Below are 25999 nucleotides of genomic sequence, written 5' to 3' on the forward strand. Positions count from 1 at the left end.
GATACAGTGATTCGACATTTTTATACCTTACAATGTGATCACCCCACTAATTCTAGTAATTATCTGTCACCGTGCAAATTTATCAAAATATTACTGACTATATTCCCCTTTCCATTTTCACCTATCCCCTTACTCCTTTACTCTGGTAACCATCCCTTTGGTCTCTGTTTCGATGAGTTTGTTTTCATTTTATTTGTTTGTTTTATTTTGTTTTTAGATATCTTATATAAGTGAAACCATACAGTATTTGTCTTTCTCTGTCTAACTTATTTCACTTTGCATAATAACCTCTAGATCCATTTATCCATGCTCTCGCCAATGGCAAGATTTCATGCTTTTTTATTGCTGCATAAAATTCCACGGTATATATATATCACATCTTCTTTATTACTTTCATTTATTGATGGACAACTAGATTGCTTCTGTATCTTAGCTAATGTAAAAAATGCTGCAGTGAACATAGGGGTGCATATATCTTTTTGAATTAGTGTTCTCGTTTTCTTTGGATAAATACCCAGAAGTGGAATTGCTGGGTTGTATGATACATCTATTTTTAGTTTTTTGAGGAATTTCTATACTGCTTTTCAGGGCTACACCAGTTTGCAGTACTACCAACAGTGCACCAGGGTTCTCCTTTTTCCACATCCTCACTAACACATATTATTTGTTGACTTTTTGATAAAGCCATTCTGACTGGTCTGAGGTAGTATCTCGTTGTAGTTTTGATGTGCATTTCTGTAATGATTAGTGATGTTCGGTGTCTTTTCATGTCTTTTGGCCATCTGTATATCTTCTTTAGAGAAATGTCTTATGTCCTCTGCTCATTTTTCTATTGGATTGTTTATTTTTTTGTTATTGAATTATATGGGTTTCTTATGTATTTTGGATATATCAATCCTTATGAAATATATCATTTGTGAATATGTTCTCTCATTCAGTAGGTTGCCTTTTTTTGTTGTTGAAGGTTTCCTTCGCTGTGCAGAAGGTTTTAGATTGATGTAATCCCATTCGTTTATTTTTTCTTTTGTTTCCCTTGCTCGAGGGGATGTGTCCAAAAAGATATTACGCAGATTGATATCAGATAGTTTACTTCCTTTGTTTTCTTCCAGGAGTTTTATGGTTTTAGGCCTTATATTTAAATGTTTAATCTATTTTGAGTTTATTTTTTATATGGTGTAAGAGAAATGGTCCAGTTTCATTTTTTTTGCATGTATCTGTGCAGTTTTTTCAGTACCACTTGTTGAAGAGACTGTTATTACTCCAGTGTATATTTTCACCTCCTTCCTCATAGATTAGTTGACCATATAAGTGAGGACTTATTTCTGGGCTCTCTATCCTGTTTCATTGATCTATGTGCTATGTTTTTGTATCAGTACCATACTGTTTTGATTATTATAGCTTTGTAGTATAGTTTGAGATCAGGGAGTGTGATACCTCCAATTTTGTTCTTCTTATCAAGATTGCTTTGGCTATTCAGAGTCTCTTGGGGTTCCATAAAAATTTTAGGATTATTTGTTTTAGTTCTGAGAAAAATGACATTGGAATTTTGATAGGAATTGCATTGAATCTGTACATTGCTTTGAGTAGTATGTCATTTTAACAATATTAATCCTTCTTATCCATGAGCATGGCATATCCTCCTATTTATTTGTGTCCTCTTAATTTCTTTCTTCAGTGTTTTACAGTTTTCAGAGTAGAGGTCTTTCACCTCTTTGGTTAAGTTTATTTCTAGGTATTTTATTCATTTTGATGCAATTGTAAATGGGATTGTTTTCTTTTTTTTAAAATTAATTAATTATTTTTATGGTGACATTGGTTAACGAAATCCAGTAACTTTCAGCTGTACACTGTAACAGTAAGGCATATATATATTTACACTGTATGTTCACCTTCCATAGTTAGATTTCTTTCTGTCACCACATATTTGACCCCCTTTACCCTGTCTAACTCCCTCCTCCTTCTCCCTCCCTCCCCCCGCCACCCTCTGCTAAACACTAGTCTATAGTCTGTGTCTCTGTTTGTTTGTTCTGTTCATGTGTTGCTTTTAGGTTTATATCTCACATATAAGTGTTATCGTGTGATTTTCAACTTTTTCTGTCTGGCTTATTTCACTTAGCATGATTATCTCGAGGTCTGTCCAGGTTGTCACAAATGGCAGTATTTTATCTCTTCTTATGGCTGAGTAATAGTCCATTGTATATATGTACCACAGTTTCTTTAGCCAATCATCTATCATAGGACACTTCAGTTAATTCCATGTTCTGGCCCCTTCAAGTCTTTGGGGTAAATACCCAGTAGAAGGATTGCTGAATCATATGGTAGATCAATTCTTAGTTTTTTGAGGAACCTCCATACTGTTTTTTATAGTGGCTGTACCAATTTTCAATCCCACCAGCAGTGTATGAGGGTTCCTTTTTCTCTCCATCCTTTCCAACATTTGTTATTACTTGTCCTGTTGATTATAGCTATTCTGACAGGTGTGAGATGGTATCTCATTGTGGTTTTGATTTGCATTTCCCTAATAGCTGATGATGTTGAGCATCTTTTCAAATATTTGTTGGCCATTTGTATGTCCTCTATGGAGAAGTGTCTGTTCAGGCCCTCTGCCCCTTTTTTGATTGGGTTATTGAGTTGTATGAGTTCTTTGTATATTTTGGATATTAGGCCCTTATCAGAGGTGTTGATTGCAAATATATTTTCCCATTCGAATGGTTATCTCTTTACCTTGTTGAAGATTTCTTTTACTGAGCAGAAGCTTTTTAGTTTGAAATAGTCCCATTCATTTATTTAACTTTTACTTCTCTTGCTTTTGAGGTCAAATTCATAAAATCCTCTTTAAATCCAAGGTCCTTAAGGGGATTGTTTTCATTTCTCTTTCTGATTGTTTGTTATTAGTGTTTAGGAATGTGACAGATTTCTATGTATTAATTTCGTATCCTGCTACTTTACTGAATTCGTTTATTCTATTCATTTTTTAATGTTTTCTATATATAGTATCATCTGCAAATAGTGACAGTTTTACTTCTTTTCCTGTTTAGATGCCTTTTATTTCTTTTTCTTGTCTGATTGCTGTAGCTAAGACTTCTAGTACTATGTAGAATAATAGTAGTGAAAATGGACATCCTTGTCTTGTTCCTGATCTTAGAGGAAAAGCTTTCAGCTTTTCACCATTAAGTATGATGTTAGCTGTGGGCTTGTCATATATAACCTATATCAAATTGAGGTAAGATTCTTTTATATCTACTTTGTTGAGAGTTTTTATCATAAATGGATGTCGAATTTTGTCAAATGCTTCTTTTGCATCTATTGAGATAATCATAAGATTTTTACCCTTGGTTTTGTTGGTGTGATGAATCACAGTAATTATTTTGTGGATGTTGAACCACCTTGCATCCCTGATATAAATCCCACTTGATCATGGTGTACAATCCCTTTAATGTACTATTGAATTCAGTTTGCTAGTATTTTGTTGAGAATTTTGGCATCTATGTTCATCAAAGATATAGGCCTGTAATTCTCTTTCTTTGTAGTCAGTGTCTTTGTCTGGTTTTGGGATCACGGTAATGCTGGCCTCATTGAATAAGTTTGAAAATTTTCCTTCCTGTTCAATTTTTTGGACTAGTTTGAGAAGGATAGATACTAATTCTTCTTTAAATGTTAGGTAGGATTCACCTCTGAAGTCGTCTGGTCCTGGGCTTTTGTGGGAGTTTTTTTTTTTTAATTACTGCTTCAATTTCATTGCTAGTAATTGGTCTGTTCAGATTCTCTGTTTCTTCCTTGTTTAGTCTTGGAAAGTTATATATTTCTTCTTCATCCATTTATTCTAGATTGTCAAATTTGTTGGCATATAATTGTTCATAGTATTCTTTAATGACTCTGTATTTCTGTGGCGTTGATTGTAATCTCTGCTCTTTCATTTCTGATTTTATTTGTGTTCTTTCTCTTTTCTGCTTTATAAGTCTCTGTAGAAGATTGTCAATTTTATTTATTCTCTCACAGAACCAGTTCTTAGTTTCCTTAATATTTTCTGTTATTTTTCTATTTCATTTATTTCTGCTTTAATCTTTACTATTTTCTTCCTTCTGCTTTGGGTTTTGTTTGTTCCTTTTTTTGTTGTTTCTTTAGGTATAAATTTAGATTGTTTATTTGGGATTTTTTCCTGCTTCTTAGGTAGACATGTATAATTATAAACTTTTCTCTTATAACTGCTTTTACTTCATCCCATAGATTTTGTAAGGTTGTGTTTTCATTTTTATTTGTCTCAAGGTAGGTTTTGATTTTCTATTTGATTTCTTCTTTGACCATTGGTTTAGAAGCATGTTATTTAATCTGCATGCATTTGTGTTTTCTTTAGTTTTTTTTTCCCCTGTAGTTGGTTTTAGTTTCATGCCATTGCAGTCAAAATATGCTTGATATAATTTCAATCTTTTGAATTTATTGAAGCCCAATAATAGGTAGTTTTTAAAGGAAAGCATTTTATTTTAAATATTTACTGACTTAGAAGCAGTTTCTTCTTTTATTTGCTTATTGAATTACGATAGTGTAGCCAGAAATCAGCAGTTGTAGCTAGTATTATATATGAAGCATTTAAAAGATATAGTCAGTTGTAAAATGTCATATTAAATTAAAGAAATGGAAGGATTTGCCATTTGCAAAGGCATTGGAGGGTCCTAATGAGGAATAATTATGGTCTCTGTTCTTATTTAGGGACACCCAATCCAGAGGCAGAAAGTGACACAAAACCACTGTGTGGGCCCAATTCTCAGAAATGTCTCCCAAAGATTTGGCATTTTCCCTAGACAGGACATCAAAATTTAGATAGCAGCAGCGTAGTCCTTATTCATAAAATGAACCAAATTCTATTTTTTTAAGTATATATTTTTGCCTGACTTTATAGTTTTTTTATACTTTATTAGAAAGTCATAGTATATCTACATCTGAAATAACAAACCATCTACTCAGAACAGAACTAATAACCAGAGCAAGCCCGTACCTTCATTCATACTGAATCTGAAGTTGAACAGGAACTTCCGTGGCCCTTAACACGGAACCACTTATCAATACCTGTTTTTACCGTGATCCGAGGGACAGTGTCTTCAAGCCTTTGTGTTTGTTACCCTATTACATCTTACTCTGTAACTTTGTAAGGAGGGTACTCAGTAATCTCTCATAAATCAGAGGCCGTAGTTGGCATCTTTGTTAGGAGCTCAGTTAGGTACACTTTTTGTTGTTACCGACAGCATCACAAAAGTGCGCATCTGTGATTGAACTTAGAGTTTTGTTAGAGGTACATAGGATGAACATTAAATAGAAGTCCTCATCAGCAAGGCCCTATCATCTAGTAGAAGGAAGTCAGACTTGAGAAATAGAAGGCATGGATTCTTATGCACCTACTGGTGGTCCTAGGACAAGGTTCTTATGTGTGCCTTCGTTTTTCCTGTTTATAAAATAAGGATAATACCAGGGACATTACCATGTTTTCCAGGAACATTATGATAATCAATTAGATGACATTTATTAAAGTGTTTTGGAAGTAAAAATGATGTCATCCTTAGATGAAAGATTATATTTGGGTTTAAGATATTTAATTATTTTCCTTTTCCTGTTCTGATTATTGTGTTTTACTCTGTAGAAAGTCTGGAGTCACTGACTACTATGCTTTGGATGATAGTCATGCCCTTCACTTAACTAGGAAGATTGTGAGGAACCTAAATTATCAGAAGAAATTGGATGTGAGCACGATATGTTCTTTTGTCTTTTTTTTTTCCTGAAAAACATTTTAGCTTATGTTGTCTTAAGATAATGTGTTAGATTGATTAATGTGATTTTTCTATTCTCTGCAGGTTACCATTGAGCCCTCTGAAGATCCTTTATTTCCTTCTGATGAATTGTATGGAATAGTTGGTACTAACCTAAAGAGGAATTTTGATATCCGAGAGGTGTGTAAACCTTGAACTGTAAACCTTTCTGTCAATTTCTTTATATGTGTGTCCATTTTCAAAACTGAAGTCTGTTTAGATACGTTCATGTCCAGGAACTGTTGCGGCTCTCAGTGAGGAGTGACATTTAAGGGAAAGATAACTTTCCATAGTGTAGATATCATTGGCACTCAGTAAATTCTAAAAGAGAGAGGAGAGAAAAACCCTTAATTATTGGAAAGCTTTCATCGCACAGTGACAAAGCTTGGTTTGTTCATAAGTTGTACTTCATATTCCTGTGGACATTATCAATGACGTAGGGCAACGTCAGCTATTTCTTTTCTATGTTTTCATTTCAGAAAATGGATGAAATGTCAGTAAGTCGTTGAAAGAAAAAACTTAACCTTTTGGTTCAATACTTTCTTAGCGAAGATTAGACTTTTGATTACATTAGATGTTGCTGTGGTTACAAATTGTTGACATAGTCTTCTGTAGTCTAGATGGACAGTTTTTAGTGTTTACATATAGAATGTAATATCCATATTTGGCAGAGTACTTTTTAAATTAAGAAATTATCATAATGCCAGATTCTCTGCCTTAGTATTTTGTTACTTTTCCCATTGACTATAAAACTATTATTGTACTAATTGTGAAAAATGTAGAAAATATAGAAAAACATACAATTGCTTATAATTCCACCATTCATAGAAAGCTAATATTTGGGTGTTTTGACTTAATGTGTATATATACATTTTTTATGTAGTCGAGATAGTGTGTGTGTGTGTGTGTGTGTGTATAAAATTCTGCTTTTTTCCAGTCTAAACTATAAACATTCCTCATTATTTAAAAGTTTTTCATAAAATATTTTTCATGGCTAGGTCCTAATTCCTACAATAGTACTTGGCAACGAGGTAGGTACTTAATAAATATTTTTTTGAATGAATCGATGAATATAATATTTCACTTATGAATGTATACAATTACTTATTTAGGCAGTACCCTATTATTGTTAGAGGGTCTTAAATCCTGGATTTTTGTGGAGCTTAACTTTAGCAAGGTGACTTAGTTAACTCTAAGTTTTAGAATTAGGATTTTAGTTTGTCTTTGCAATTGATTACAAGTATAGAAAAAATGGTACTTACAATCTGATGTGCTTGAAAAATGAGTTGTTTGAGGTAGCCAAGTTTTCTAATTGGCTAAGAATTCATCCTTTTAAGCATAACCACTTTTTGCATTTATTCAACAGTATTTATTGAGTACAGTGAAACTTTATTGAAAGTGTGGGGGTGGAAGAAACTTGACCCATCAAGGTTCTTTGAGCTGATCTAATAATGAAATCTACATGAGGCAGATTAGATTAACAAGAGTCAATAACCAATTTTATTTTTTAATTTATTTTATTTTTATTATATTCTTTTTAGGCGAGGCAACCCTTGGTTGACCTTACAGATTGCAAGGACCTTGTCAGCTTATAGTCCCTTATTTTTTATTTTTTATGCCTACAGCACCCAGTCTTCCTAGGTGGTCTCCCATCCAAGTACTGACCAGGCCCTACCCTGCTTAGCTTCCGAGATCAGATGGGATTAGGCTTGTTCAGGGTGACATGGCCATAGACAACAATAACCAAATTTAATGGCATGGCCATAGACGACAGTAACCAAATTTAATTACATCTGTACGTAGGGAAACCCAACATACATGAGGGAGAGTCAGAGATGCCATATGTATGAGAGGTTCAGAGACAGAAAGTTAAAATGAGGTATATATAGCATTCTGAGGTAAGGATGAGTAAGGTACTTTGGGGCTTCAGAGGGGAGGAAGGTCATTTGCAGGATGATAAGAAGAGCAGATGTTCAGTAATTAGAAGTTTGCCTTCCCTTGTAGATAGGTCATAAAAAGTTATTTCTGGTGATTACTCTTATTATGGGCAAGGCCCCTAATTTAAATTCTTTAAAGGAGAGGTAAAAGTTTCTTGTGAGCCTGCAGGGTCTCGGTTGTCTTCAGCTTAAAATAATCCACATGCCAAAGTGGCACATCTTGCGGAGGTCCGTTCTGAACCCCTTCAAAGACTTAATAATAATAGCTACCTTTTAATGAACAGCCAGGAAGTATGCTGTAGTTAGCACTTTTTAAGTGTTATCATTTTTTAAAAAAACAAATGAGGAAACTGAGGCTTAGAGGATTTTAGGTAACTAGCCTGTGACTCCAGTTCCTCAGTGGTAGAGCTGGGAGTCAGAGTTGGTCCTATATCTCAACATTATTTTCTTAGGTTCCTTTATTACTAGGTCATTACATCTTCACAACTTTATCCCATCCTTGCAGAAGTGAGAACTTACTCCAGGACATGTATATCATATGTGATATCTTAGGTTGGAGCCTAAGTCTTCTGACTCTAAGCACTATACCTTGCTTTCTGATCTAATTCCCATCCATTGGCCAATACATTTGAACAGCCACCGAAACTTTGAATCTAGCAACCAGACCACGGAGGCTCTCTGCTTCTCTGGTCTGCAACAAAATCAGAGCTCAGAATGACTTCAGGGCATTAACCATGCATGTAAAGTGAAATTCTAGTGGGAAGATTTTCTGTGTAGGGTGATATTTTGTGAAAGTGACAACTTCACTATGAATTTGTTTTTCTTATAAATAACTTAAATGCAACAGTTCTTTTGTAATACAATTTCTCAGGAGCATCGTTATTTTTCCTCCTAGGTCATTGCTAGAATCGTGGATGGAAGCAAATTCAGTGAGTTCAAAGCCTTATATGGAGACACATTAATTACAGGTATGAAGAATTGAAAACGTGAACATTTTTGGAAAATAAGTGATATTTCCTCTCAGGGTTTGATGCACCTGGCATGAGCTTTGTTATTTAGAGCAGTACAAATTTGTGAGTCAGTATTCAAAGGACGCTGCTTTGTGAAGATCATTTATAGCTGAATGGCTTCATGGATCCACATTTTAGATAATATTTAGATGCTGTGGTATAGGCCCATTGTGACATTAGTTGTACAAAAGGTTCTTATCATAGCAAAATTAGCAGGAAGATTTGTAGTTCTTTTTGTTTCTCTGGATAACTATACTTATTTTGAAAATTTCAGTACTGTCTCCTTTATTCTTTAGTCTTCAATTCAACCGGTAAGTTTTGTATGATGTTTAAGCTTCCCAGAGGGATGTAGACTGAGTTAAGCTTTCTCACTGGCCTCTGTGTAGGTTGTATGTTGATTTATGCAAATACTAGATTAGAATACAGGACAGAATACCGAGTCTGAAAAAACAAAATAAGGATGTTTATAAAAGTTAATTCATTCATCTGAAGTGTTAAGTTTGTAGGCCTTTGAAGAAAAGTATTTGAAACATAGATGCTAAACCCATAATCTGTTTTGGTCAAATGGCAAAACAAATGTGGGTCTTATAAAAGCTTGAAAATGTAGCAGTTAGTCTGAAGACAACATATCAGAGTAGAAAAAATAACTAGCTGCAAAAATCCAAATTGCAAACATACATTGAGGCTTAAGGATAAGTCACAACACTTTTCCTGGTCTGATATATGATCAAGAGAAAGATTCACACTAGAAGTGGAATTTATATTTTTATAGTTAGGTGATTAAATGATTAAGGGCTTTTGGTTGATATATAGATGGGATTTGTCACTAAATAGTTCAGGATGTAATATTCATTGTGCAGCAGTTTCAAACAAGTCAAGGCTGTTACTGCTTATTTCTCAAAGATGGATGGACAGTCCTTGTCATCTATTTTTATGTGTTTGTCCTGTATTTGCTAAAAGACTTGTGGCACCTTTGCCCCATGAATAGTAGGGATATATCTGATTTCCTCCATCTCTTTTTGATTGTACTGGAATTCAAATAAGGTTGGGAAAAGAGGAGGGGAATGAGAAGAAGATGGGAAATGAGAGGCTGAGGGAGTGATGAGAGGATGAGGAGGAGAATTAGCGGGGCCATGAGAGGGTGGGGGCCATCAGCGGGGAGTGAGTGAGGAGGGAGAAAAAGAGATTTTTCTGAGGATCAGGTATCCTTGGCAGCTCTTAGGGGTCTCCTCCTGCCTCTGCACTTGCCATACGTCACCCTAGTAGTTTCTTGGGTATTTTGCTTTCCTGTTTGGCCTGTAGGAAGCTGGTGAAGGTATATTCCTCCATGGTTGTTCCTAGTTTAGTGCCTTACTCAGCAGGGCTTGTGCCTAGAGAGCCCAGGCAGGGCTAAGGAAGGATTGAAAGTCCAAATAGCTAAGAGGACAGTATACCTTCAGGGGTAGCATCTTACTGTGGAGAGATATGTGAGATTCCCAGCTCTTTTTGTGGGTGGGGCAAGACTCAGAAGGGATTGCTAGGCCTTTTGGGAAGTTCATTCCTCTCTGCATTGCCTCTGTAAGTGGCAGTGCTACTTAGGGTATGTAGCATAGACTTTAGGCTGGGATTTTAGGCCTGAAAGATTAAAGAAATCTAGGTGACCATCAAATCAGTGTTTCATTTTATCACATTAAATAAACGTAACATAACATTTTTAAAAAATCAAGACAAGGCCAAAATAAAGAACAAATCTTTAAAAATTCAGTGTTCTGACTTGTCAATAGGTTGACATTCTCTTGTATCCGTTAATTTTTTGAGCACCTACTTTCTGTCAGGCATCACACTGTGAGTGTCTTAGTGGCACGCTTTGATAGCATGCTTTCGTTGACCTACTTTAGCCAGCACAGCTTGCTGACTCTTGGGTTCCAAGTATTTGACATCTATATAGATGTCATTGAAAAATCATTGAAAATTATTGAAAATCATTCTCGGGAAGGTCTCTCTAGTCAAGTTCTTTAGGTACACAAAATAATTAGCCTCCTGAAATCACCTAAAGTGTCTACCTCATAAAATAGCAGCTTTTCCCCTTTTTCTTCTCCTTTATTTTCCGTGTGTGTGTGTGTGTGTGTGTGTGTAGAGTAGGGGTTTGGAATGGGAGTAGAAGTGGTGGTAAGATATAAATGAAACTTGTGGAAAAGAGAAAGAAGAAGATACAGACAGAAAACAGAAAATGAAATCGGAGTGATTTATTCTTCTAAGCATCACAGGATTTTTTTAAACTTGGTTACCACCAGGCTTGATGGTGTTCTTGCTTTTTTTTAAAAAAAGAAAAATTTATCTTTACTAAGTGTATCCCTTTTATTTCAAAGGCCTATTGTTACCAGAGGCATTTTCAGGCAAGCTAGTCACCTGAAACTGGCCAACAGCTCTGAACATTGAGCTTTAAAGGGCTCTGCGTCTTTGATTTGTTCTATTTCAGAATATCCTTTGTGTCTGGTACATACTAGGGACTCAGATATATGTTACAGGAATGAATGGATGACACACTAACTGAATAATCCAACCAAACTAACCAATCAGACAAGTAGGTAACTACATCTAACACATCCCTTGAGAAAGCAGAAACCCCTGACTCTGGTACCTTAGAAATAGAATGTGACGTGAGCTGTTTTGTACCATAGACAAAATCTCTACATTTTAAACTTTGATTTGAAATTAAAGAATGTTAAATATGTCTGTTCACTGTGAATTAAAAGTCCACTGAAATACATAAATCTTTTTTTTCAATTTTCTCTTGAGGATTTGCTAGAATATTTGGATACCCAGTTGGTATCATTGGAAATAATGGAGTTCTCTTTAGTGAATCTGCAAAAAAGGCAAGTACTGTTTGACATGTTTCAAGATTTTCTGTTTTAATTTAAACATAATGAACTTTCAAGATCAAGTAATACATGAAAATTTATTACATAAAATATTTAATCTGGTGCTTTTGCAAACACTGTATGTATGTGCACATGAACATGTATATATGTGTGTGTGTTAGTGTTTGAAACAGTTTTTATGGAGATTTACATGAATATGATGAACTCTCTTGTGCACTATGAAAAGTTCAATTTTTTTTTTTGAAAGTTCTTATAAGATGCTTGAATTATAACTGTTACAGATGACATGTACATATTCTAAGAATTCAGGAATAATTGTCTTGAAAGTTTCACTCTAGTGCTTCATGCACTTGAGGGATTCAAAGATACTTTCCTGGTGGTTCTGAGACACGATCTGTTTATTCTGTTCTATCCTGTCATCACTTTAATTTGATACTGTTTTCATTTTTTTGCAGCAAATGGGAAAATAGTAGGTCTTGTTCCTGAAGCTCTGGTTTTAAGGGAGGGAATTCCTGAATATCTTTTGGCTTTGTATTCAATTTTATACATCATTGTCTCAGATTTACCTAAACTTGGATAAATGTAATTTATGTACTTACTTGATAAAATGTTTTCTTAAGAAAAAATAAGTCTAGCCTTGTTTTTCCTCTTCAAGTGATAGAATAAATAACAAGGTTAAGGGTGTTTTATTGATGTAGGTAATAGGCAGTTATGCTCTTTCAGACTCTAATTGTGGAAGAATTTATCTTCAGTGGAATGTTTTACCAGTAAGGTTAGTTTCTATATTCTGCTATTCATTATTGTTCCTCCACTGAGATTATAAGATGAAAACAAGAAAGCAAAAATAAGGAAAATAAAAATCACCTACACTCATACCAGAAATAAACTTGCGTGAAATTTTATTATGGTTCCTTAGTTTTTTCTGTCTCCCCCTAGCCTTTTTAAAAATAAAATTAGTGCTACCATATGCAAGTTGTCCCTCAGTATCTGTTGCAGGGCGGGGGCGGAGATTGGTTCCACAGCCCAGCATGGGTACTAAAATCTTTGGTTGCTTAAGTTTCTGTATAAAGTAGTGTAGTGTTTGCTTATAACCTGCACACATACTCCCTTATATTTAAATCATCTCTACATTACTTAGAATACTTAATAGAATGTAAATGGTGTGTAAATAGTTGCTATACTATATTGTTTAGGAAATAATTACAAGAAAAAGAAGTCTGTATATGTTCAGTGTACTGTAGGCCAAACTACATAGTACACACCAGCAACAAAGTAAAAAAAAATTTTTTTAAATATTTTGGATCCATAGTTGTTTGAATCCATGGATGTGGAACTCATAGATACGGAGGGCAGACTGTATATAGAGGTTTGTTGTTTTCATTTAGTAGTATATATAGTGAGTGTTTCCTAAAATGTTAAATATTCCTGAAATAATGACTTTTAATGAATATATAATACACTTATGTCAATAGAGGAAATGTCAGACTGAGGCCAACAAACTCCACCTAGTTTTGTTTGGTGGCTTGGCACAAATAAACCCTGAGGAGTTATGTCTGGCCTCAGTCTGACATTTCATTTGTAGAAGTAAGCCCCAAACGTCTGTGTAAATTCCTTATTCTTGTACTTGAAGTTGAACCATTCCTTTGCAATTTTGTACTTGCCAAGGCAGTTCTCACAAAGGGATCTGCAGATAGAGAGTAAATTATAAAGGAAGTAGTTTATAAGTGCTTTCTTACATAATCTTCAGAACATAGAGAAAGGAATAGTTATATTTTTGTCATGAATTTCCTAAACTCAAGGTTCGAAGGTCTCTAGGACTCATCTAAAATCCCATTTATTTGGAGTATATTGGTAAGAAAGAGATATTTGACTATAACCTTGGTGCATAAAAGAACTTCAGACGATCTACAAAATATAAATGTCATCATAGATCTCCTTGAAGGGTTTATAGTCTATATTTTTTTAAATTAGAGAACTAGAGAATTATTTTATAGTAAGGCTCAGAAATTCTTATTGACAAGCAATCCTTTTTTCTCTGTTACTTAAATTTCACTTGCTGTTTGGAAAGTTAGTGATTGACTTCACCCTTGACACAGCAGTTGTCCTCAGCTATGTGCCAGTGATCACACAGATGACTATGCGAAACAAGTGCAGTACAAATGACAGTCACATGCCCCATTGATAATGGGTCCACATAGTAGTGTTGTTCTTACTGCTACTGTAAGGTCAGACCTGCCAAGCAAAGGATATTCTTTCTTTTCTTTCACCCAAGTGTGGTATTTGATGCATGATGATTACAGATTTGTTACCACCACTTTAAAAAGATTTTTATCTTATTTACTTATAGGGGGCTCACTTCGTCCAGTTATGCTGCCAAAGGAATATCCCTCTGCTGTTCCTTCAAAACATTAGTGGTGAGAAAATAAGTTAATCAGTTTGGTTGCATTTGTTCTAGAGCTGTACTGTCCAGTAAGGCCCACGTATTAGGCAGAGCAGATATAGAACACTTCCGTTCTATTGGACGTACTCTTTCTAGAGTCTCTATAAGAGTTAATGTTTCATGAATCTTAAATATTTTGGGGAGTTTATCCACATTTTTAAGTCAAGCAGTTTCTGAGTTACGGGCACCACAAATATTTGAGTGGCCTGCCTTTACTCCTGAACGTGCATAACCACAAACCTAGAAAGCAGCCCGCTGTCCTTGGCCAGTAACACTCTGAGCACTGCCGGATGGTATAATCTGACCCATCGTCTCTTTCTCAGTAGTTTGTTTTCCTTAGACGGTTTTAAGCACATGGTATGGTCCTTCCCTTTCCTCATCTTTTATTGTGCAATTAACTTTACTTGAAGAACATCTTTTAAAAGTGTTAATGCACATCCTGAACCAAAGTCTGGGGGTTTAACTTTTGACTCCAAAGTATGGTATGACCAGTGTCGACCCTCTGGATTTCATGTTCCATAGATGATCTTAACATAGTGGATGGAATGATTTTTAAGGTTTCTTATGGGTCTAGAGCTATTTTTCCTAGAAGTCCATGATTCTGTTATTTATACTTTGTATGTTGCATGGTGCCTGACATATTGGAGGCACTCAAATATGTGGGTTAGCTGAAAATGTCCTTTTTACTCAGTCTTCTAAGTCATTCATGGTTATCTCAGGCTTGAAGGAAGAAGAGGCTCTTAATTAGTTGTTGGGATCAGGCAAAGCTTCACAAGAAGGAGTTTGGCTCTTGACAGGCAGCAGGGCTATAAATAGTACTGGTGCTAAAGCATCTTCAGCTTAAGTTTAAGATACTTGGTTAGATGAGTTTTGCGAGAAGTTATATCCAGACAGAAGCCTGAGAGGGCCCTTTGTGGCAAACCTCATAAAAGGGCAGATAGAAAGTATTCTGAAGCTTCACTAGTGTAGCAGCCTTGTTTCTAACAATGATTCATAATTTATGAACCACCAGTAAGTTAAACTGTGTGCTGGGCAGAGTCCTACGTTTTTGTTTTTATTTAGTTAGTTCATTAGTTTTTCATTCATTCATTCATTTATTCATAGGTTGAATTTGGATTTGCAACATTGCATTTGAGGGACTTGTGTGACATCCATTTGGAGATATATAATAGGCAGCTGAAAATTTTTGAGCACAGAAAGGTATGTTAGTCAGAGGTGAAAGTGCAGGTATCATTAGAATATGGAGGTGGAATTTAAGGCTGTGTGAAGAGATAAGAATGCCCTGAGAAGAGGGCTCAGGGACAGTCTGTGAGTAACTCTAATTTCTTCCATCGAGATGAGAGTAAAGGAAGAAATGGAATATGATTATGTTGTTTTTTTAAGGTGGGAAGGAGAAGGACTGGAAAAAGCGAAGTGAGATGGCTTCAGTCTTTTTTTTTTTTAAGGCAAAATCATCTGCAGGAACTAGAGGGGCAGCAGGGTGGTGGGTGAGAGCTTAGTCAATATTTGAGATAGCTATTGTGAGAATATCACAGGCAGTCAAGATAAGGTAGAGAAAGGAGTTCTGAGCTATTCTGATGGCGCCGCTCAGAGGGGTAGCTGGAGGAAGCAGGTGGTGCCTGGTAAGAGTAAGGGCTGCCCTGTTACTACTTTTGTATCCATAGCAAGTACAGGTGCTCCATAAAAACTGGTTGAATGCATTTGGATGATCTACCGCCGGAGATCTGCAAAGCGAGAACAGTGATAGTCAAGTAGGGAGACACATGAAGCCTGACTTAGTGTTTATTAGGTGAAGAGGAAGGAGCCCAAGGCCTGGAGGGCCCAGTGCGGCTGCAGACCAGTTCTAACAGAACTGGGAACTTAAAGAAGTAGAGAGATCCCTAATGATAATGAATTATTTTTTTACCTTGCTATTGAGTCACTCTGACAAGGACTCTTAACATCTCTATGAAACATTAATCTTATTTCATCAAAATTTTAAAGCAGCACTTCAGAAGGAACAGTATGTATTTTTAAACCAGGTCAGTGAATACTGAAGCCCTTACAGTTTGGCTTGCCACAGTAGTTTTTCCTTAGCTTGCCATGTCACGTTCTTTCATCACCAGGCTACTATTTTAAGATAATTTCTCGAAGATAAATTGCATCTGTATCTCGTTTGAAGATCTTTCTGTGTGCATCCAGATGAACCATTTGAAGAAAAATTCTAAAGCGATTAAATTTTATCTTTTAAAGCGAAATTTGGGAGATGTATTTCACAGATAAATATTTTGTTAGGGTGGGAGGCGTGTAGTAAAATAGAATTTGACAAAATGTCCTTCTACTACCTTGGTGGAATTGACTTCTGCACATTAATCCTGTCACCCAGAGGCTCTCTTTCTGTTCTTTCTCATAGGATTTATGGTTGGTAGAGAATTTGAAGCTGAAGGAATTGCCAAGGATGGTGCCAAGATGGTGGCTGCCATAGCCTGTGCCAATGTACCTAAGATAACTGTCATCATTGGGGGATCTTTTGGGGCTGGAAACTATGGGATGTGTGGCAGAGGATTTAGGTGGGTGATTGTCTTGATTTTCTCTGAAAGAATCATACTTTAAGTATAATTATAAATGGTCAGGTTTATTTGAAATATAGAATGGCATTCACAAGTTTTGATCAGTTTTACCATAGTCTATATCATCTAGAGCAGTGAAATAAAATTTAATACTAAGGGTACTACTTGGAAGAAGTCCACAGTGGGAATCAGGAAATATTTTGAAATGGCCGATAATGAAAATATTATATATCATAACTTGTGTGATGTGGCTAAAGTCCTGCTTTAAGAAAGGTGTGTAGACTTAAATATACATCATGGGAAAGAAGTAAGGTTGAAAATCAATGAGCCAAGTAGCCAGCTCAAGAAAGCACATATAATCAATATCAGGAATGGAAAATAGACATGACCATAGATAATAAGAGGATACTTTGAATACTTTTATATCCAGTAAATTTAGATAAAATGGAAAGACACAATTTGTCAAAACAGATATCTGAATTGCCTGGAGAACTTAAAAACCCTAACCATGTTCAGGCACCACCTCTGCAGATTAGTCTGGCGTGGGTTCCAGGCATTGGTGTATTTTCTTAATCCCCAGATGATTGTAACGTGCAGCTAGAATGAAGAACCACTAATTTAAAAATTAAACATGGGCCTCTGAAAATCCCTGTGTTGTGCAATGAATTAATTTGATCTTTCTTTCTTTTTATTCCCCCATAGCCCAAGATTTCTTTACCTGTGGCCAAATGCTCGTATCTCAGTGATGGGAGGAGAGCAGGCAGCCAATGTGTTGGCAACAGTAAAAAAGGAACAAAATGCACAGGAAGGGAAACAGGTAAATGCCATTTCTCCTCAGTCTCTGAGTTTGGCTTTCAGACACCCTGAAGCCAGCGAGCAGTGCATCCAGACATATTGGAGGTGCACTGCTCGCTGGCTTCATGGGTCAAGAGTCCAACGTGCAGGCCCTGGCTTTTTGGAAGATGCTGACCTGGAAGTTGTTTCAGGAATTTGGATTTATACATTCTTTGTCTCTTTTTAAGAGCCATTTCATTTGAGGTACCTTCTTGTGATAATTTACAAAATTTTCAGAATCCCAAGAAAACACTTCAAGGAACTGCCTGCAAGTGCCTGAGGCATAAAGATGTTTGATTCTTAGTCATTCGCAGTCAGTGAGCTTTAAATAAATCTGATTTACTTCTTTGATGTTATGACCTAAAGCAGAAGAATTTTGTTTTTTCTATTTTACTTTTAGATTGTTTTTAAGGGTACCTTGAGTGGGAGGGCTCAGTCATCTAATGCGAGTTGATTAACATTATTATACTGTTAAAGTATAAATGAGGAAAAATGGAAAGGGCTCTCTGGAAGCTTCATGAAAGGCACATCAGCACGTTGTATTTTTAAAATGAATTCCTTTGTTTGTGTCTCTGTTAGAGAGTCTTCTGACATTTTGCATTAATTTTATTGGTTCTAGCTTTTAACTATTTGCATAAGCCTCAAATCTTAAAATGATATTGTATGTTCCTGAAATTGCTATGTGCTCTGTTTCATCATAACAAGACATAAAATGGAGGAGGCCCTGTCTCCTCAGGCTCTCAGTCTTGCCATTTAGGGAGCAGCTGGTCAATTGCCTAGTTTGTGGAATGGGAATAGTATAAAGCTGGAGGCTGGTTCCTGCCTCTCTGAATACATCCCACACACGCCTCACATCCCCAGTCATCTTTTCCAAGCAGCAGGCACTTTGCAGACTTAAATTGAGGTTTCAGATTTACTTTAGTGCCCAAGCAAAAGGAAAGCTTTACGTGTGTGTGTGTGTGTGTGGGTGGGGAGTCTAATATTTTTGAAGATATGTTTGTTTTAAACTCTAGCCTAGTATGATAATCTCTTGTTAAATAATTGTTCTTTGATTAATGTGATATACATATGTATAAATTCATCTTTTTCTGTGTGTGAAATGAAAGTACAGGATTTTAGTGGTTCTCTCTCTGAAATCTTGACTTATAATTAAACTGTGAAACTACATAAAAGAAGGTTGAATTTATTTGAAATAAGTTGAAAATACTTTTCATGGTTTTAGAATTAATTTGCGTAAAGATTTTTACATCTGAGTTAATAATCACTTGTTTCTGGCAATACTCATGGACAAGCCATTAAATTTTTAATTAGAGAAAAATATATCTCAGCTATCTGGGAAATCAAAGAGGTTACTCAAAGTGTGGTTGAGGTTTTATCCTTTTAAGCTTTAAAATGTTTAGAATTTTGGCTATTTTGAATGAAAATTTCTTACTTCTCCACCTTTTTAAACAGAAGCTGCTAAATGTAATCTAACCCTTTTGTTATATTGGATAATTCACATCCATGTTTTACCCTGCTGGAATACCTGATATCCTTGTTTTTGACCTTATATTAAACAGCCTCAGGATGTTGTCTCTGATAAGGGTGATATAAGGGTGCACTATTTGATACTTATATCTCAGGTGTATGTTATGTATGTTAAAGAAGCACTTGTAATCTATACACCTCTGTGCAGATGCGGTTGTGACATTATTCGCAATATCTGTTGCTCCTTTTTTCTCGAGGTTCTTTTGAGTGGTCTGTTGTTCTACTGCAACAGACTTACTCGTAGCCCCTTTTCTTTCAGTTCTCCAGTGCTGATGAAGCCGCTTTAAAAGAGCGCGTCATTAAGAAGTTTGAAGAACAAGGAAACCCTTACTATTCCAGTGCAAGGTGGGAGCCAGAGAATAACTAACTCCTTGACGGGTGCATGTTGGCAGTCAGGGCAGCAGCTTTACAGGGATCTGGGTGTCGGGATGGAACCAAAAAATAATGTTTAGACAATTTTGTACTGTTGTCCCTATAATGGGAATGCCTGCTGTGAAACACAGTCCCTTCTCCCACCGTTGGTTTGATTCTGCCACCCTTCACTCCTCTTCCTTTATCCCATTCCTCCTTTAGGTGCTGGGGCCTGGATGGGCCCTGCAGCCAGAGGTGGACCACAATGGGGTGGGAAGTTAAGACTTATAATTCTGACTGTGTCATTTTCAGGAATTAGTCGTTATAATTTTTGCTAAACCCATGGATTCCTATCATCCCCCTCTCTTTGATTATTTTGTTTTTACCTCATTTTAAGCATGAGATTGGTTGATTGATTGAATACTTTTTGGCACTTGTTAACAATTATGCTCGTGCATTAGTCACAGTGAGGGTCCCTGTGTCAATATCAAGTAATTACTTCATATACCTATGCAGCTCTTGGTTCTGTTTGTTTCTTATCTCACTTAATAAGGTTATAAATGATCATGGCCTGTCCCAGCTGGAAACTTGCTGGCATGTACTTTTCAGACCGCTTTTTCCCAACAACTTTAATGTTCTTCATTCTGAAGAGTAAGCTTCATGGGTTCCTTTTATCCCTTAGGCAGATGGAAAAAAGAAAATAACTATTTTTGTCTTTTGAAATTATGTTATGCTGTGATTTATGCCATTTAATGGTGAAGGCAAACTGGAGAGGAGAGAGAATAGAAAATCAAAGTTAGGATCCATTTCAATCATTTGAACCTATGTTCAAAGACCAAACATACTTATTTTTAAGAGTATAACTAGTTTCAGAATTCAAATAATACCATTTGAGATTTTTTAAAAGCTTGTTTCTCTTCTTGTTTATATCTTTTTTAATAACCAATTTTGTTGGAGCGGGTCATTGATTCATTGACTTAAGAACAAAATATAGCCTCTGATTTGAAATAATCATGTGCTTCTTTTTATAGTAGCCAGTAGAAACAAAGAGGAAGTAGAAAACCATATAAAAGGTTTAAGAGAAAATATGTATTGTAAATACACCTACAGTTTTTTTAACATAAGATTTTAACTGAAACTCACGACAGCTGAAATATTAAACTTTGAAAAATAGCATATTTTGTGTGAGCCATTAATTTATTTTTCAGCCCTGGCTAAGCCATTTTTTGAAAAAGACTGAATCCTTCATTATTTTCATACTTACATTATTTTTTTAATGGATTATATTTAAAGCAGGAGAGCAAATGGCCCAGATAGACATATCTTTGGAAATAAATATTGAAAGACAATTATAGTTTTCCGTTACTATCTGTAGATGCTTAAGCCTTCTATTGTAACACTTGGTAGCATGGAGACAGCAACTTTCTTTCAAAGATGAAAGGATTTTTCAAGCCAGTTTATGGTACCTTCCTTGGGTTTAATAAATCTCAGCTTAACAAGAAAATTCTCTGGTCTGTTTAGGCTTTCACATGGCTTGATCTGTCTTTTCAGAGAGTGCTGTCATCATCTGCCACTGTAACTTCCTGTGCTTTTCTTAATCTTTACATGTTACATATGTAGTATGCCAGTTTAATTCTCAGTTTTTATAATCAAACTTCTCAGGCATTTGATTAAAGCCTCTAATCTGGAGCAGTCTTTTTAATGACGATCACGAAGCAGTACCCCCACCATACCTCTGCATCACTGTTTTTGCTGTGTTACTCTGCTGTAGGCTTCAGAAGGGATTGTAATCAATTGACCTGGTTACAAATTACATGAGTGGCCTTTTTTTTAATTGGCTGTTGATACCGCAGGGTCCCTATTATGAATGTTTTATGAGTAGAGATTTGATTCATGGTCTGTCAATGTAAGTATGGTTTAATAATTGATGCTGTGTCCAGATATTGAAGACAGTTTGTTTAAAAAAAGCAAAACTGCCACCTACTAAAATACTGCTTTAAAAAAGCAATATTTCTCATTCATATTTCTTTATAAATTTGAGGTTGTCAGTGAAAAGTAAACTAAAATTTCTACTTAAAAGTTTCTTTTGAAAGCAATTTAAAGCTATTACTTGTATTTCCTATTGTAGCAAAAAATAAAGAACTACATATGATGGTATGTTATTAATAAAATATACTGAAGTCTATTCAATAATTTTAATAGTTTCTTAAGAGATGGGGGAGTTTTGGGGAATACACCTTTTGCAGTAGGGACTATTATATGGGTTTATGTGGCTCTTCATATTATTAACGGGAATACATCAATTTGATTTGTATGTTTGTGTGGGCAGAAGAGGGACAGGAAAGTTTTTCTTCAAATAAGTAAAAATATTTTTAAACCAGGGATTATTTTGTGGTTTCTTGTAGCAAGCTGTTCTTAAAGCCATAGACTTGATTTGACGTTCTGTTGGGGTCTGGGTTGAAAGTCAGTTCATTTTTCTTTCTCCCTTTCTCCCTTCTCTTAAACATGGTTTCAGCTGCGAGATTATAATACACAGAAGTGAATCAGTAAATCTATATCTATGTGAAGGAAAACCTTCTCTGAGCTTCTGGGTAGGGATTGTATAAATGATAGTTTAGTGGTGGATTCCTACTCACTCGTGTTTTGTTTTTTTATCAGGCTGTGGGATGATGGGATTATTGATCCAGTGGATACCAGACTGGTCCTGGGTCTCAGTCTTAGTGCAGCCCTCAATGCGCCAATCCAGAAGACTGACTTTGGCATCTTCAGGCTGTAACTGGAATATCAAGACTGACTTTGGCATCTTCAGGCTGTAACTGGAATATTAATTTTTGGACATATACCAAAAATTAATATATTAATAGCATTAAAATTTTAGACTTTTCAACATGTGATTATTATAGTAAAAGCTTTTTTTTTTTTTTTAACAAATTACATTGTAATTTTCTACCTTAAAAAAGGTCAGCGAAGATATTTATTTGATGAACCTCAATTCCTTGTAAATTTTCTTTGATTTTTCTGTGGCTCAGCTTTACCACCCATAAAATGAAAAGAATACCTACCATTATTTTTTCTAAACCACAAGTAGTATGAAAAGTTCTGTAAGTTTTAAATTCCAGGTATTATCAAGGCTATTAATATAAAGTTGTATTTCTACTGAAATGACTGTTTTGCTGATTATGCACAATATTTTAACACACTTATTTTTTTTAAGTACCTATTTTCCCTCCATCTACCATGCTACTCCTTCCCACATTTCCCTCCATCTACCATGCTACTCCTTCCCATATTTCCCTCCATCTACCATGCTACTCCTTCCCATATTTCCCTCCATCTACCATGCTACTCCTTCCCATAATAGGCTTTTTTGCTGTCTGCTCTCAGGGCTCTATTTCCTACCCATTCTGTCCTCACCCTACCCCTTGCTGGCTTCCACTGCCAGCGGCCCTCTCCAGGGCCACCATTGACCTCCATGTTGCTGAAACCAGTGGGTTCTTTTCTGACTTTATCTGACTTAATTCTCTGTACATTCAAATCAGTTGAACACTTCCTGCTACAAATGCTATTTTTAGCTTCCATGTTGTAACATTCTAGGTTTTCAACGAACTTCTTTGTCCATTCTTGTTCAGATTCCTTTGCAGGCCCCCCTTCCTCTGCTGATTCTTTCACCCCTTCACCATTTGTCCTGATTTTTCATGAGTAATAATGAATACATTCTTATTCTACGAGATACAAGTAACACAAAAGTATCTCATTTTTAAAAAATTGTGGTAAATATACATAACATTTACCATTTCAGTCATTTTTAAGTGTCCAGTTCTGTGTCAGTAAGTACATTTACACTGTTGTGCAACCATCACCACCATCCATCTCCAGAACTTTTCAGCCTCTCAAACTAAAACTGTTATTAAACACTAACTCCCCATTCCTTCTCTCCCCAGCCCCTAGCACATTTTATTTTTAAATGTGCATATTTCTCATGGTTTGATTTATTCTTGCTGAGCCGTTTCAGCCCTTCTTATGGCTTCTGTCGCCATCTAAATGTGGATGATTCTTATGTCAGCAATTCTTAACACAGTTCATCCCTGAGCTTTAAATTTATAATTTAAAACCTGCATCTCTAACAGGTCTACTGGATATCTGCACTGATTATCTTACAGGAACTGCAGATTCAGTTAGCAGGTTCATTTGATTTTGCCCCTAACTATCGCTTGAATTCCCCCAATTGTTTTTGTCTTTAACTACCACAGGCATTGGAAGTGGTCTACTTGCATTCAGTCTTAACTACTCTAATTTCTCTATCGCTCTGGAATTAGTATGGCCATTCTGAATGCACATCTGGTCATGTCGCTTCCTTACTTAAATCTTTCACTGGTTCCCTGTAGAATTGCCAGGCCCCTGATGCCCTCTGTGATCTTGATCTTCACCTCTTCAGTCTCATCTCCTTGACTCCTTTTTACACTTGGTGCTTTAGTCATTCTAAACTTCTAGTTCCTTGAACTTGTGAAGTCCTTTCACCTCAAGGTCTACAAAGTTCCTTCTGCTTAAACTGTTCTACTCTTCCTACTTCTTAAACACTTATCTTTTTGTCTCTGTGACTTCCCTGGGCTGGGTAGGTCACCTACAATGCGCTCTTGTAAAGCACCATCTATTCCTTCTATTACTTCTCTGTCTCATATGTTTATAAGAAATACAAACATTTCTTCAATACTGCCCTCCTGCTAGAATGTAAACTCCGTGAGAGCAGGGATCCTCTTGTTTAGCCTATATCTCCAATGAATGCTTGGCACTTGTAGGTGCTCAAATATTTGTTGAATGAATGAAAAAAATCCATATTTTAATTGATATCATCAGGCTACATCATTTTAAAATTAAGCGATTGGTTACTTGAGCTAATACAAATATAAAGTGCTTTTTAAATAAAATTAGTATTTTAAACATTTGTGTGTGATATTCAATTTAGGCTGCATTTGTGTATGTATCAGAAGTCAATTTAGTTTTAGGGTTTTTTTTTTTGAGATGTGCATTCTTAGAAGGATATTGGAGGAAGTCATCAAGCGGACGTGAACTGTTTCCATTTCAGTCAGCAGTGCTGCATTCCTTCTGGAGCCTTTGAGGGGAAAATCCATTTTCTTGCTTTTTTTAGCTTCTAGAGGCCTCCTGCTTGTTTTGTAACTTTTATAGACTTCAGAATGATATCAGACACATATATTAGCATTCCAGAGAGCCATTTAATTGACTCAAGAGAAGAGTTTACCATAGTACAGGGGCAATTTTATTTTCTGTAGCAACCAGCATTTCAGTATGTCTGGCAGTTTTTTCTTTCACAAAGGTAACCCAAATCACAGGTTTGTGCTACTCCTTCTGTTACAGAAGAGAAGTATCTAAGGGAGAACAAAGTTTTAGAAGGTGGGATTTAATAGAGAACTTACTAAAGAGAAAACATGACCAGAACTAATTGTTAGAAGTAAGGTGGAAAAACATTTTTTAATGTGTAATTCAGTGTTAACCTTAAGACGTGAACAAGTAGAATTTTGGAATACAGCAGTCCCTCAAAAGATGGCATTTTACGTCATTTCATTTGTTGTTTGGTTCAGCATCGTTTTGTTATGACATTGATGGGGGGAGAAATGGATTCTGGGCCAGAGCCACTGCATGTGTTTTCTCCCGAGACTCTGGGGATTTCTTCCCATGTCTGAAAGAGGTGGACATCAGATGAATTGGCATGTCTCAGTGTCCCAGTCTGAGAGAAAGAGAGGCACCCGGCTCTGGTCACCTGTGCCCCTGAACTGGATAAGTGGGTAAGAAAAGAATTGTCTTACTTGTTTTTACTAATCTTTTGTAAATGTATGGATAGCTCACATTTCTTTCAGTGTTTAATATTAGAAGTGTTTTGGGTCTTTATTTAGAAGTTTGGCGATGTTTCATTTGTAAATCCTTTGCTTCAAGTCAAAGTTTCCAAGAACGTATCTATGACATTAAAAGGACTTACTGTATCAAGAGGTTTCTACAGAAAACATATTTGACATTTTTTCAACCATAGCTCTATTCCTCACATTCCTACAGCTGTAAGATAATTAAAAATAACTTTCATTTAAAAATTATTTATAATTTAAAACCCAACAATGTTATTTATAGAAAAATTAGAGTAAAGAAAATTCTTTTTGGCAAAAGTTATTCTGTACTCTGCAGTGTAGTGTAAATGTATCGACATGTTTACATGTCATTTAATACTTTATAATAATTTTGATGTTGTATGATGTCACATTGTATGGGTGCCCTATTTGATTTAACTACTCCCCTATTGTTGGTCATTTAGGTTATTTCAGGTTTCACACTATTATAATTAATGCTGCAGTAAATACCCTGTAATTTCTTTACATAACTGATTATTTTGTTAGTACAAATTCTGAAAAGTCGAAGTGTTAAATCAAAGTATATATAGACTTTTAAGGCATGTTGCTAAATTCTGCTCTATAAATGTACTTTTATGCTACAAGTAGTACTGGATATAATGATGACCCTGGTCCTTTGATATATTGAAATAACTTCCAGTGGAGTTAAACTGTTTAGGAAACCAACGTTTCCTCTAATTTTTAAAAGTTGTGTCTAGGTGATAATGTTACATTAGTAACAAGTTGTGAAAACTCAGCACAAATGCATGGGAGGCACCATGGTCATGGAAAGAACCC

The 25999-nt window shown here is 35.7% G+C and overlaps 1 protein-coding gene and 1 pseudogene across 2 annotated transcripts in view; one reads left to right on the plus strand and one right to left on the minus strand.

Annotated features, from left to right (window-relative positions):
• Positions 1-22469, plus strand: part of MCCC2 (methylcrotonoyl-CoA carboxylase 2) — a 50677-nt gene extending 28208 nt beyond the window's left edge. Inside the window, exons 9-17 of one of the 2 annotated variants that reach the window (XR_001517044.2) lie at positions 5633-5732; positions 5844-5939; positions 8631-8703; positions 11524-11600; positions 13954-14020; positions 16439-16521; positions 17298-17412; positions 19216-19301; positions 21966-22102. Coding sequence is in view for 1 of the 2 variants with exons in the window: in XM_006913123.3 (XP_006913185.1) it covers positions 5633-5732; positions 5844-5939; positions 8631-8703; positions 11524-11600; positions 13954-14020; positions 16439-16595; positions 17298-17412; positions 19216-19301; positions 21966-22083 (889 nt within the window). In the remaining variant the exon portion in view is untranslated. Of the gene's footprint in view, positions 1-5632; positions 5733-5843; positions 5940-8630; positions 8704-11523; positions 11601-13953; positions 14021-16438; positions 16596-17297; positions 17413-19215; positions 19302-21965 lie in introns of both variants that reach the window. The other variant, XM_006913123.3, reaches the window with a different exon arrangement.
• LOC112480704 lies at positions 7415-7533 on the minus strand (annotated as a pseudogene).
• Positions 22470-25999: the final 3530 nt, after the last annotated feature.

Source organism: Pteropus alecto, unplaced genomic scaffold (genome assembly GCF_000325575.1).
Source record: "Pteropus alecto unplaced genomic scaffold, ASM32557v1 scaffold20, whole genome shotgun sequence".
NCBI lineage: Eukaryota > Metazoa > Chordata > Mammalia > Chiroptera > Pteropodidae > Pteropus > Pteropus alecto.